General features: G+C 46.4%; 2 protein-coding genes across 17 annotated transcripts in view; one reads left to right on the forward strand and one right to left on the reverse strand.

Annotated features, from left to right (window-relative positions):
- The window catches only part of GPR107 (G protein-coupled receptor 107), a 352434-nt gene that overhangs the window by 119806 nt on the left and 218862 nt on the right, over window positions 1-13766 (forward strand). The window lies entirely within an intron of this gene.
- Window positions 520-13766, reverse strand: part of FNBP1 (formin binding protein 1) — an 80402-nt gene continuing 67155 nt past the window's right edge. For 8 of the 16 annotated variants that reach the window (XM_060200349.1, XM_060200346.1, XM_060200361.1 and 5 more), the window contains 3 exons: window positions 11393-11514; window positions 10955-11091; window positions 4292-9177 (listed from right to left, as the gene is read on the reverse strand). In XM_060200349.1, the coding sequence (XP_060056332.1) occupies window positions 8999-9177; window positions 10955-11091; window positions 11393-11514 (438 nt within the window). In that variant the 3' untranslated portion in view covers window positions 4292-8998. Of the gene's footprint in view, window positions 3628-4291; window positions 9178-10954; window positions 11095-11392; window positions 11515-13766 lie in introns of those variants that run through there. The other 8 variants (XM_060200355.1, XM_060200353.1, XM_060200352.1 and 5 more) reach the window with 2 other exon arrangements.

A 13766-nucleotide genomic window follows, 5' to 3' on the forward strand; every position in this document is an offset into this window, starting at 1 on the left:
CTTGTTTTTTAAAGAATTTCTTTCTTAAAAAATATTTTATTTATTTATTATTGGATAGAGACAGAGAGAAGCTGAAAGGGGAAGGGAAGATGGAGAGGGAGAGAGGCAGAGGACCTGAAGCCCTGCTTTACCACTTGTGAAGCTTTCCCCCCATAGATGGGAGACAAGGGGCTTGAACCTGGGTCCTTGAGCACTGTGATGTGTGCGTTTAACCAGGTATGTCACCATCTGACCCCCATACATCTGCTTCACGCAAAAAACAAATAAAAATAAGTAAGAAACAAAAAAAAGCAGCCCTTCATTTTCATAAGGAATCTCCCCAGTTCCTGGACTGAGCCCCTCCGCACCCCTGACTCCACACCACCCCCAGCTCCCCTCTCCTCCAGGTGGGTGTATTCAGCCTGTCATGAGCAGATGGTGATTGAATGTGCTTGGGGTTTAGACAATAAGTTTGTGAAGTGCAGGCCAGAGCCCCCGGGGTACCTCTTTGTGCAATAAAACAGTCCCCAGAGACCGGGCTGGAAGTTATACTTTTATTTAACATTTAGAGGATTAACATAGAATTACAAGTTAGCCTTCCAATGGAAGCACTTTATTTGGTTTAATTCCATCTCCAGAGACAACCGGGCAATTCTAGAACCTTTCCAGAGGCAATGGGCCTTGACAACACTGAAATGCCTCCAAAGTTCAGAATTAGTGCAACACACACACGAGCGTGCACACAAGCACACGCACACACACTGACAAGTGGAAAGGTGCTCAACGTCAGACTAAAAGGGGATCCGGAGTCACTTTTAGAGAAGTGTCTTGATGCTGTGCGCACAGGAGGCTGGCCTGTGAGGCGACATTAACCCAGAGCTTCTGGAAAAATACTTCGCCTCAACCTTTTTCAGTTTGGTACTTCCTTCTGGGATTCCAGGTGTTACCAAGAGGCATGGGGGGTGGTTTCTGTGCTTCCAAGAGGGGTAGACACGCTGCGGGCTCCCCCCCTACCACCACCACCACCCCAACAGAAACCAAAAAGCTCTAAGATGGGCTGGACACGATCCCAAAGGAACATCCCATTACTTTCAAGCCTGTTTCTTTTTTTCCCATCCTGAAAAGGGGAAAAGGGGGGGGGGGCAGGTGGTAAGCTCCTCTCTTTCCTTTCGCCTATATGTCATTTTTCAGGCCAGATTCTCAAGAAAGAAAGGGAAGAAAAGGAGGAAGGAAAGAAAGAGAAAGGAAGGGAGGGAGGAAGGGAGAGAGAGAAGGAAGGAAAACAACTTAGTCATTCTTCTAACAACAAGCAGCACTCTAGCACGGGCAGGGAAAGGACAGGCAGTGGGCTGAGGGGAGAGAGAGACACGCATGGGAACCCTGCCTCTCTACTCCGTCTGAGCTGCTCCACAGGGATATACAGATGACTTCACAGTAGCGTTCCCAGAGTACATGATCTACCTCCACTATCACAACTTATTTCCTTAATAGAGCACAGCTGGCACAGCACTGCCTTTCCACAGTCGTACAGACCAGCGGAGAAGCAGACACTGAAGGGCAACACTGAAAAGCACTTGTCTGTCCTGTTCTGTGCACAGGTGGCACAGAAGGGAGGGGGAAGGCGCAGGGGAGACAAGAGGAGACGAGCATAGTCTTCCACCAACATCAGAAAGAATTACTGCAGCTCATACCTTTTCCCCTACACTGGAAAAAAAAAAAAAAAAAAAAAAAAAACCTACCCTGACCTATAATGTGAAAGATGCAATGCACATGCCTTACGGAGGCTCTAAAAACAAGGTTTAAAAATAATAATAAAATAAAACCTTTTAGCGTCCTTGTGGAGTGGAGTGGTTGGCTGGACGTGGTGAAACTTTGAAGTTCCGGGAGATACTTGGACATTCCACTGACTGGGGGGGGGGGGGGAGAGTTCCTGGGGAGCTCTGGTACTTCCCACCCCCTTCACACCTGTTTGTTGGTGGGAACAGGGGGAGGCCCCACCTCTTCCTGCCCAGGGCTCTTCCCTTGATCTCACCTCCCCTGCCTGGCCTTGGCCTCTTATTAGCTCGGGAGCAGGCTAGCACCTGTCCCAAGACTGCTGAGGCTTCTGGGCAAGCAGCCTGCAGCCCTCAATTCTGGCCCAACTTCTGGGAAAGAAGAGGGAGAGAGGTCACTCGGGCTTGTTTAGATCTTAGTTGGGCCACTTCCTCCTCACTGGCTTGCCCTTGGCAATGGCTCGCTTGTGGCTGTGAGTCACTAGGAGTAGGGGTGGGGGTCTGGGGGGGTGTTGGTAGTGCGTGGCCACTCTGGGTTTGCTGAGAGGAGCTGTTTTTCCACCACTGAACCAAGGCCCTGTCCCCTTTAATTCCCACAAGACTATTTTGTCTTAGATTTATAAATACAGAGAACTGAGGAGGCCCGAAGTGACACACCCCCTAGTTATCAAAAGCCAAGCAAGAGGCGAAAGATGTCCAATTTTGTCCCAAGGGTTTCAGTGGTGGTGCTCTCCTCGGAAACTAACAGCCAAGGGTTTCTCTTGACTGTTTCTGCACCAAGTGAGAAGAGAAGTGAGGCTGCTCTAAGGCATAAGTGGCCATAGGCTCTGTGACCTCATAGGACAAAGGGAACTTAGCTCAGAAAGCAAACCCAACAATTCCCCCACATAGCCCAGAGGGCACGTGAGCAAGTGTGGAAGCCAGAGCTACGAAGTCACTGAAAGCACAGGGTTTGGGGTGATGAAAGCGCTTGACCCTCTGCTGCAGTTCTTGGAGTTCATGGCCAGGAAGGGGAGGGAGGCAATGAGCCACTGCAGAGGGGGGACACTGGCTTACAGAAGCGCCACCTCTGCAGCTCTCATTAGCAGGGGGATGACAGGGAGACAGTGGCCTGGGGTGTTCCTGGAGCCTAGGACAGGTGGACACAGGCCACAAGCATTTGGCCGAGAGCTGGAAGCTGGTCTCCCAAGTGAATCTTTCCAGGCCACCGAGCACAGAAGTATATGCCCAAGGGCCTGCTGCCACGGCCACTCTTAGTCTGGGAAATGCTGCAAGGCCAATACCTACTATGAGGTGAGGACCCAGAATTAGAAAAGGCCCACTGGCCACTTAATGGAGCTAGAAAGAGATGAGTCTTAACATAAATGACACGGGACACAGTGTCAGTGATGCTCGGAGCTCAGTCTGCCTGGTGCTGGCCTGGTCCTCCCCATCCAGATTCTGTCAGTCTCCCCAGGAGACCAGTGGCAAAGTTTTCACAAAAAGGCACAGTGTGAACCATGGATGGGCCAGGACACGCTGGGTGGACTGAGGGCCCAAGGAAAGAGGAAGGAGGGAGCCAGGGTTTTCCATGGCCCAGCGTCCCTGGGCAGGTGGTGATGGGTGAGGGCAGACCCACCTCCCAAAAAGATGGCCAGACCAGGCCCGGGGAGTACCTGGGCCTCGAGGAGCATGCTGTCAAAAGAAAAGAAAGAAAGGCAAGCAGCTGCAGGGCATGAGGACATCTTCACTTCAGGCTGAGATTCCAAAGGCCAAACGTAGGGTCCAGGCAGCAGCCATCTGTCTGGGGCCCAGGCCTGTGGAGACAAGCAGACTGAAGGGTTTCTCCTGGGAAGGCTCACCCGAGGCTCTGGCTCCCAAAACCACCTTTAGGAATCTACAACAGAAAAAAAGAAAGGAAAACACAGGGTTAATGAGATAGGCAACAGGTCTCAGCGAGCAGTCTGCTCCTATTGACAGACTGCACCGCCCGTGGGGGGACAGGGACTTGGGGACTTGAGAGCAGAGGGTTATCAGGATGAGGAACTTTGATGGTTTTCTCTCCCACCAGTTGCCAGAGAAGCCCAAATTACAAGGCAAATACGTGATCCAGCCCATCCAACTCATCATCTTTGCCATCAATTGAATTCTGGGAGAAAGATGGGCCCAACATCCCACAGTACCAAGAGGGCCACGGGGTCTGTGTCAGTCTCAGACAGACATGGGTAACAAGGCTCCTTTAGCAGCCAAGTGTAAGCTCTTGGCAACACAGAAAATTGTCACTCATTGCCTTCTGGGCAAGAAAACAGTGAAAGTTCTTCATCTTGAGTGGAGAAGAGAAAGGAGTGGCAGACTTTTGAAGGTCTTAAGCACACAGAGTAGGAAACACAGGCATCATCACCATTGGAAAGGGGGATAGGAAGGAATTTTTTTTTTTTTAAAGCGTTTGGCCAGAAAATTCTCCCATTACTATCAAGTTAAAAGGAGTTAAGTGCTCGAATTACATAGGATCATTTTCTTGGGAAGGTGAAAGATCGTTTACAATAAACAACACTGAGGAAAAAAAAATGCAATGTTTATTAGAGAGGCAGATACGAGGATACAACTAAAAAGGTGCCAGACAAGGTTCTTATCTTTTAGAAGACAAAGAGAGAGGAACATCAGGTTGGTCATGTTCAAACAAACTTACTCAGAACCCAAGTGTCTACAATAAACTCAAGTGCGGAGCAGCCGGCTGGGACCTAACCAGTGCAACAGTCCTTCCGGCTTCCCCAGTGGTTACAAAAACAAAAAGGTCGTTAGGCAGCAGAACCACAAATTAGAAAAAAAAAAAGAAAAAAGAAAAAAAGAAAGAAAAAAACAGATAAGAGTAAACAATGAATTCAAGTCATCTCTTTAGTTTTTAAATGGCAGTATATACAGACATATGGGGGGGGGCAAGACATATTTAACAGAAAGAACAGAAAGTAATTTAAAACAAAACAAAAAATGACAACAAAACCATTCAAGAAGATAGTCACCAATTCAGTTGACCAATCGGGAAGCAACTCTAGTCTAAATGTTTTGGCAATTATTAAATAATGGCAGACACCACACACTCTCAAAAGCGCATTGGCATTACTGAAAATAAAACCACTGCTTTGAGTTAAGGGATGAGAAAACAGCAGCCACACCCGCTGGGGCAGGCCCAGGCTGGGCTCCCAGAGGGCGTGGAGGGGAGGAGGGCGGATGATACACTACGTGGGGAGGAGAGGCTTCTCCTTGATTAACCTCTAAGTAGGTCTGAACTAAAAGGAGAAAACTTCATGCAACAAGCTGAGGCTTTCACTCAGATCCAGATCGCTGCTGAGAAGAAACAAAGGCCCGGGGAGGGGGCGGGGAGGGGGCGGGGAGGAGGACCTCTCTGTGTAGAAAGGGAAATTCCTGATTCTTTGGGATGTGTCTTAGTACTTTTCCCCCCTAACACTTCACGCATGGACTAGAGGGGTGGAAAACCACCAACTCTCTCTTACTGTTTAGTCAGTATCATAGACTAGACAGATTCACCTGTTATAGACATTTTAATATACAACTTAACATAGTGACTATAAATCTGTGTCCCCTTCCTCCCATCCCAGCTTCCCTGGGACCTATGAAAAACAGCTGCGTTATCTTCTGAGTCCATTTTACATAATGAATAAAAAAAAATAGAAGCTTTACGGACTGCCATGGAATACTTTTCAGGGTCAGTTATTTTTTTTTTAAGACTAATATCTAATCCCATTTAAGACTGTGTTAGTGTTTGCTCCCTGGCTGCTCATCTTAAGGAAATAAGTCCATCAACAGAGGGTTTACATTTTAATACTTCATATCTGCCATGCACAGAGTTCAGACCTCCTACTGCTCACTGAAACAAGCCCATAGGCTTTGTGGGTCAGCTGGTTTCTTTTCTCACTGCACTGCTTAAGGAGAACAGACACGACTTCTTTTTTAAAAAAATTTTTTAATTTTTTAAATTATTTATTTATTTTCCCTTTTGTTGCCCTTGTTTTTTTATTGTTGTTGTAGTTATTGTTGCTGTTACTGATGTCGTTGTTGTTGGATAGGACAGAGAGAAATGGAGAGAGGAGGGGAAAACAGAGAAGGAGAGAGATACCTGCTGACCTGCTTCACCATCTGTGAAGCGACTCCCCTGTAGGTGGGGAGCCAGGTGCTTAAACCAGGATCCTTACGCCTTTCTTTGCGCTTCACTTTGCGTCTTGTGCGCTTAACCCGCTGTGCTACGCTGTGCTACCGCCCGACTCCCCCAGACATAATTTCTTAAAGCAGCTAGTTCAGAAAGGGTCAGGAGTGACTTTATTACTATTATGTCAGCAAAGGTGTAATACTTTAACTGTGCCTTACAAAATTAAGAAGATAAAAAATAAAATAAAATAAAATAAAAACAGGCTAACCAATCTTGGTTTCTTGCCTTTGCTATTGCCTTCTAATTGTGTCTGATTAAGCACTGGGGAAATGAGGAGAAGTTCACAGGATCTCTTTGTACTACCTTTGCAATCTCGAGACACTAATATTATTTTCAAACTAAAAGCGTTCTAGAAGTCAGGCTGTCATTAAAGAAAGGTTATGGGGCGGGGCAGGGATAGATTGCATAATGGTTATGCAAAAAAAGATTCTCATGCCTGAGGCTCCAAAGTCCCAGGTTCAATCCCCCCCCCACACACACACCACCACACACACACACCGAAATAAGCCAAAGCTGAACAGGTCTCTGGTAGGAAGAAAAATACATACATATACACATATATGTTTTGTTTTGTTTTTAAACCAGAGCCCTGCTCAGCTCTGGTTTATGGTGGTGTGTGGGATTGAACTGGAGACTTCAGAGCCTCAGGCATAAGAGTCTCTTTGCATAGCCATTATGCTACTTACCCCCCTCCCAGGAAAAAAAAAAGGTTACTAAGTCCCACACTGGTGGCTCTTGTGCAATGGAAGCAAACCTTCTGCTTAAACCATCAGCAACCACATCTAATAGGCCCTGCAGTCAAACTATGTCTGTTGATGGCTGCTTTTATCTATCTATCTATCTATCTATCTATCTATCTATCTATCCTTCTTTTTTGCCTCCAGGGTTATTGCTGGGACTCAGTGCCTGCAACTTGAATCCACTGCTCCTGGAGGCCACCTCTTCCCCTCCTTGTTGCCCCTGTTGCTGCAGCCCCGCGGCGGTCATTATCGTTATTGTTGACATTGTTCGCTGCTGGATACAACAGAGAGAAATGGAGAGAGAAGGGGAAGACAGAGAGAGGGAGAGGACAGACACCTGCAGACCTGCTTCACCGCCTGTGAAGCAACTCCCCTGCAGGTGGGGAGCTGGGAGCTCGAACCGGGATCCCTACGCCGATCTTTGCGCTTGCGCCACGTGCGCTTAACCCACTGTGCTACCACCAGACCCCCTATTTATCTGTTTTTTCACCCAACTACTGCTCAGCTTTGGCTTGGCTTGTGGTGATGTGGGGGCTTGTGGTGTGTGGGGGACTGAACCTGGGACTTGAATCCTCAGGCATGAAAAGTCTTTCCATGTAAGCATTATGCTGTCTCTCCCACCTAAGTAAACCCTCACTGGACTGGAGCATAGTGAAGGAGTCTACCCTGCAGAAGCAAGAAGCTAATGTTCTATTTAAAAGTAGGAAGATCACACAGGTAATTCTCAAAGCCAAATTAAATGACAGTTTCAATCTGAGACCTTCCTCCTCCAGCCCACTGCTAGCTGGTTCTTTGTGATCTGGAGTCTGGGAGAATCCCAGAAACAAACACACACTTTGGGCTTGGGACCCGTTTATACATGTGACTGATTTCACTGTCTATCCTGCCAACTTAAAAAATGCAAATCCTTACGCAACCCAGATTCCTTTCCAACCGGTGAGAATGTTTTCATCTGGCTACAGCTGCTTATATTAAATGAACTTGAGGTTCCAAGAGCAATATTCAGTCAACTCATACTTTGGGCATGAAAGATCTTAATAACAGAGAAAAATACAAGCCCCACTCCCCACCCCACCCCCACCCCGGCCCAAGGGCTGTGTGGCGCATGTGGCTCTATTTCTTTCTTTCTTTTATTTTTTGCCTCCAGGGATATTGCTGGGGCTCGGTGCCTGCACTATGAATCCACTGCTCCTGGAGGCTATTTTTTCCCTTTTGTTGCCCTTGTTGTTTTATTGTCCTTGTTATTGATGTAGTCGTTGGATAGGACAGAGAGAAACGGAGAGAGGAGGGGAAGACAGAGAGGGGGAGAGAAAGACAGACACCTGCAGACCTGCTTCACTGCCTGTGAAGCGACTCCCCTGCAGGTAGGAGGCCAGGGGCTCGAACCGGGATCCTTAAGCCGGTCCTTGCACTTTGCACCAAGTGTGCTTAACCTGCTGTGCTACCGCCTGGCCTATTTCTAACCCTACCTGGGGCAGTATGGGCTGAATGCAGCTCTCTCTTCACCACAAAACCCTCACCAGAACTGAATCAAGGGCTGAATCAAGTGTTCTGTTTCCATCTGTATTTAACTCAGCCTTACTAGCCCAGCTGACCTACTCTCTCAGTGGGCAGGGGGAGATCTCACTGGTTGGTCACTTGTAGATATCAGATGAGTAGTTGATGCAACTTTTCCAGATTTCAAAAGGTAGTCTGGGATCATAAAGACATAACATGAAGATCACAAAGATCTTGAAAATGAACTTAACCATGTTTCAGTAAGAATACACACTCTGAATACCCACATAAGAAGACTCTGAAGATCTTCAGGGGGGCTGTTTATATCAGACTTCATCCAAAATGATGATGAAGACATTTAACAGATCAGTGTCTCTCAATTAAGTTACCAAGTGTAACATTCTAAAAGAGTTTAATTGCAGCTACTGCACAGAAATAAGACACCTGAAGCTTCACACACCCCTCAAATGCATGTGGATGTTTAAATTCAGAAATAATGATTGAAGGCTAATAGGCGACTGGCTTCTTATCATCTACAGATGCTGCCCAAAGAACTAGGTTTACCAGCTTTCAAATGACATGGTTGTCAATGGGCAGCTGGCAGTTTTCCACATAAAATTCCATCAGTAAGCAGAACAGGATTATAGTCAAGACTAGCCAAGGCAATTCAGGTGTGAGCCGCCTGCTGGCCACCGTGAGGCCACCCAGACACACGGTCTGTGGTGTGCTCCACCTGGTGTTTTGAAGAACTGCCTGTAGCAGTCACAGTTGTGGGGAGAGACAACTCCAATTTGTTTTAAGTTGTATTAAATATAAGTCTTAGCACCTTTGGCATGTTTGTCCAAATAGACTTCGACATAGGAAGTGGGGACGTAGCCTTCCTCGTCTTCGTTCCTCCGAATGCGAGTCCACCCGTCACCTTTGTCTTCCTCGATGACATACAGTGTTTCTCCTTCAGCCACCGAGATAGTTCCTTCATTCTGACCTGAAAGAGCAGAAAGAATAGTTTGGGCATCTTGTCAAATCCAGATAGAGAGGGGACAAGGGGACTTTGCAAAGTAACTGTACTTTTTTTTTTTTTTAATATTTATTTATTCCCTGCTGTTGCCCTTGTTGTTTTATTTTTGCAGTCATTATTATTGTTATTGATGTCGTTGTTGTTGGATAGGACAGAGAGAAATGGAGAGAGGAGGGGAAGATGGGGAGAGAAAGATAGAAAAAAACTTTAAAACAGAATAAAATTAAAAATAGTGTTTGAAAAAAAAAAACTTTAAAACAGAAAACAAAACAAACAAACAATCTTTGCATTAAGGACCCTAGGTCCCTACTGGACAGAAGCTTCACCATTTGTGAAGTGACTCTACTGCAGGTGAGGAGCCGGGGGCTTGAGCCGGGATCTTTACGCCAGTCTGCGCTTCGCGCCATGTGTGCTTAACCCACTGCGCTACTGCCCGAGTCCTGTAACACTGTAGTTTTACAAAAGACCAGGTCCATAGAACTAACTCTCCTTTGGCCTCTCCACTGCACGGACCCCTCACACACTTCTCACAAATGTTCTCCTCCCACACAGGAGACCCTTCTCTGTTTTCTCTAGGCAGCCATCTCGACCTCCATCCCAAAATGGCAGGCACTTTCTCCAGAAGGAATCTTCAGTCCTCTTCTTTATTGTAAATGTTTGTTTATTTTAACCTGAGCATTGTTCAGCTCTGCCTAATGGTAGTGCTGGGGACTGAACCTGGGGCCTTTTGTGCCTCAAGCATGACCCGCTTTTTGTGGGCTGGGGAGCAGCATAACGGCTCTGTTAAGACTTTCATGCCTGATGCTCAAAGATCTCAGGTTCAGTCCTCAGTACCACCGTTAAGCCAGAGGTGAGCAGTGCTCTGGGAAAAGCAAAGTCTTTTTGCATAACCATTATGCTTCCCAGTTTTGTTTATGTTTTTAGAGATTTCCCCCCCTCCCCCATCTTCTTTTACCTCCAGCGTTATTGCTGGGGCTCAATGCCACCACTAGGAATCCACTGCTCCTGATGGGCATTTTTTACCCCTTTTTTTATTGTTTTTATTTCATTCACTAGAACAGCCAAAAATACAGAAATTGAGAGGGAAGGGGAAGATAGAGAGGGAATGAGAAAGACAAACACCTGCAGACCTGCTTCACTGCTTGAACAATGTGAAACCTCCTTCCTTAGAGATATTCTTCTGGCTTTGATCCCATGAAGAAATAACTTTGTGATGGGGTTGGATGGCACACCTTGTACATCATCAGTTACCATTTGCAAGAACCTAGGTTCAAGCCCCAGATCCCCATCTGCAAGGGAAAGCTTCACAAGTGGTGTAACAGACCTGTGGCTATTTCTCTCCCTATCTCTCCCTTCCTTCTCAATTTCTCTCTGTCTCTATCAAAAAATAAAATTAAAAATAGTGTTTGAAAAAAACCTGTAAAACAGAAAACAAAACAAACAAACAATCTTTGTATTAAGGACCCCAGGTCCCTACTGGACAGAAGCAGTAAGTGGAACATGGTTGGTAGACAGAATCGAACCTTCCATGCATGAGACCCCAGGTCTGGTTCCAGGCACCACAAAAAAAGGAAGTAAAATATAAAGCCGCCGCCACCACCATCATCAATACTCTAAGCAGAACAAAAGAATAATAGAGAAAGGTTTGGAAGGCACCAGAAGAATGTCTGATCATGGAGAGAGCAGAGTGACTCAGTCTGTGAAGGGGTGGGGGTGGGGGGTGCCCAGCTGGCTGGAGTGTTACCTTCAAAGGTGTAGAGAGCTTTACAAGTGCCAATAGCAGGAAGGGGTTCCTCGTCGTCAAACTCATCATCAAAATCTGTGGCCAGCACCTTCACCTCACTCTCCTGACTCTGGTCCTCTGTGTAACTGCCATCCGGGCTGCTCAAGAAAGGAAAGCACACAGCAACTATAGCAACTGACCCAGGGGATGACTCGGACCCCGTCTCCGTCCCGAACAGCAACGTGTTTGCAACCCCCACGCTAAAGCAATGCCATATACTCTGCCACCTTCCCCCGGCCCCCCGGGGAATGAGAGACTTGAGCCACAGGGCACCTGGAGCTGGATCCCTGCAGACATTTCAGTGTTTAACAAATGCCCTAATGTCCATTTCCAGATTCCAGAACCAGGAAACTTGTACAGAACAAGCCTGGGAAAGCTGGCGCTGTGCAGATACTGTACCTCTCACGGTCTTGGGCACAGTTGGTGACTGGCGGCGGGGTCTGTGTGTCGTACAGCCCACTCTGGCGACGGGCCTGTTCTCCGCGTGCTGGGAGTCTCCCTTCCACCTCTGCTAGCCAGGCCTGGAAACGAATGCAACGAGATACTCTGGCCTGAACACACATGACCGGACCTTGGGGTCTGAAGGCCCCCAGTTTAAACTCTTGGTTAATCACTGAGTTAGATTCAGGAGGGGCCGTAGTGGCTGGGGTCTGCAGTGTAATTGTATTCGACAATCAAAATGTCCTCAAAGGGAAGCAGTTACATTTCACCCCATCTGGGAAAAGTAGGAGCAAGTTTATATTTAACTAGCTGTTTGCAATGTGACAGAGCTGTACTTGTGCATCCTGTACAAGGTTATACTCCTGGGCTTTTTAAATAGCAATGTGAAGTATGACTTTGCTTATTTATTTATTTATTCATTTATTCCTTTTGATAGAGACAAGAGAGAAATTGAGAAGAAAAGGAGATATGGCGGAGGGAGGGAGAAAGAGAGACAGAAAATTGCAGCATTGCTTCACAGCTTGTGAAGCTTCCCCACTACAGGTGGGGACCAGGAGCTTGAACCTTGAACCTCGTCCTTGGCACACAGTGATGTATAAGCTCTACCGGATGCACTGTGACCTGACTCCTTGTGTTTTTATTTTTATTTTGCATTGTGATTTTAGTTAAATCACTTCTAGTTCCTTCTGGTTATAAAAGTTTTGTGAACATGCGGTCAATTCAGGAAGCATGAGGACATGGCCTCAACTTAAGTGTGATTCAATTTGAAAGTTATACCTTCCTTTTTTTCTTTTCTTTTCTTTTTTTTTTTTTGCCAGTGCCTGCACCATGAATCCACTGCTTCTGGAGGTTACTTTTTCCCTTTTGTTGCCCTTGTTGTTTATTATTGTTGTTGTGATTGTTAATGTTGTCACTGCTGCCATTGTTGTTGGATAGGACAGAGAGAAATTGAGAGAGAAGACAGAGAAGGGGACAGAAAGATAGACACCTGCAAACCTGCTTCACCGCTTGTGAAGACACCTGCAGGTGGGGAGCCAGGGACTCGAACCAGGATCTTTAAGCCAGTCCTTGTGCTTTGTGCCATGTGCTACTGCCTGACCCCTCCCCCTTTTATTTTTAAGGAGTGTAAGGTTATGTTTTTTGTTCAAGTTTTTCATTCTTTCATTTTTTAAAACGAAAGGGGAAGAGGAGATAGAGAGAGGGAGAGAGACAGACACCTGCTTCACCACTCGTGAAGCTTTCCCCCTGCAGGTGGGACTAGGAGCTCGAACCCGGGTCCCTGTGCACTGTAGGGCGTGAAAGTAACCAGGTGCACCACTGCCTGGACCCCTTATTTTATTTGTCAAGTGAATCTTTTTAAAAACACTTAAAAAAAATTAGTACAGAGAGAAATTGAGAGGGAGACAGAGAAGAAGGATACCTGTAGACCTGCTTCACCATCTGTAAAGCTTTCCCCTCTGCTGGTGGGGGGTTGGGGGGCTTGAGGCTGGGTCCTTGCTCATGGAGAATGTGAACTCAAGTGGCCTTGGAAGTGGTGCAATAGATAAAGCACTAGATTCTCAAGCATGAGGTCCCGAGTTTAATCCCCGGCAGCACATGTACCAGAGTGATGTCTGGTTCTTTCTCTCTCTCCTATCTTTCTCATGAAAAAAAAAAAAAAGTTGGGGAAAGAGAGAGAGAGAGAATATGAGCTCAACCTGGTGCACCAGCCTAAGGAGTATAGTTTTTTGTTTGTTTTTTCTTAAACAAAAGCACTGCTCAGCTCTGGTTTCTGGTGGTTCTGGAGACTGAATCTGGGCCCCCTGAGTTACAGGCATGGAGATCTTCTGCATAATCATCATGCAATCTTCCTAGACACCACCTCTTTATTTATTTTTTTCCTGCTTTTTAATTTACTAGTGAAGAAAACTGGTACTTACAAAATCAATTTAAATAAGTCCTCCAGAAATATCTTAAGTAGTGCAACAAAAGGCAAAATAATACAGATGATAGGTAGTTGGGCCATAGCACAGCAGGTTAAGCGCACATGGTGCAAAGTGAAAGGAGCGGCATAAGGATTCCAGTTCAAGCCCCTGGCTCCCCATCTGCAGGGGAGTGGCTTCACAGGCGTGAAGCAGGTCTGCAGGTGTCTATCTTTCTCTCCCCCTCTCTCCATTTCTCTCTGTTCTATCCAACAATGATGACATCAACAATAATTACGATAATAAAACAAGGGCAACAAAAGGGAATAAATAAATAAATATTTTAAAAAATTTTTAAAGGATACAGATGATGGGGGGCTGGGCGTTGGCGCACCTGGTTGAGTGCACACATTACAATGCACAAGGACCCA

The sequence above is a fragment of the Erinaceus europaeus genome, chromosome 10 (assembly GCF_950295315.1).
Source record: "Erinaceus europaeus chromosome 10, mEriEur2.1, whole genome shotgun sequence".
NCBI classification, from domain to species: domain Eukaryota; kingdom Metazoa; phylum Chordata; class Mammalia; order Eulipotyphla; family Erinaceidae; genus Erinaceus; species Erinaceus europaeus.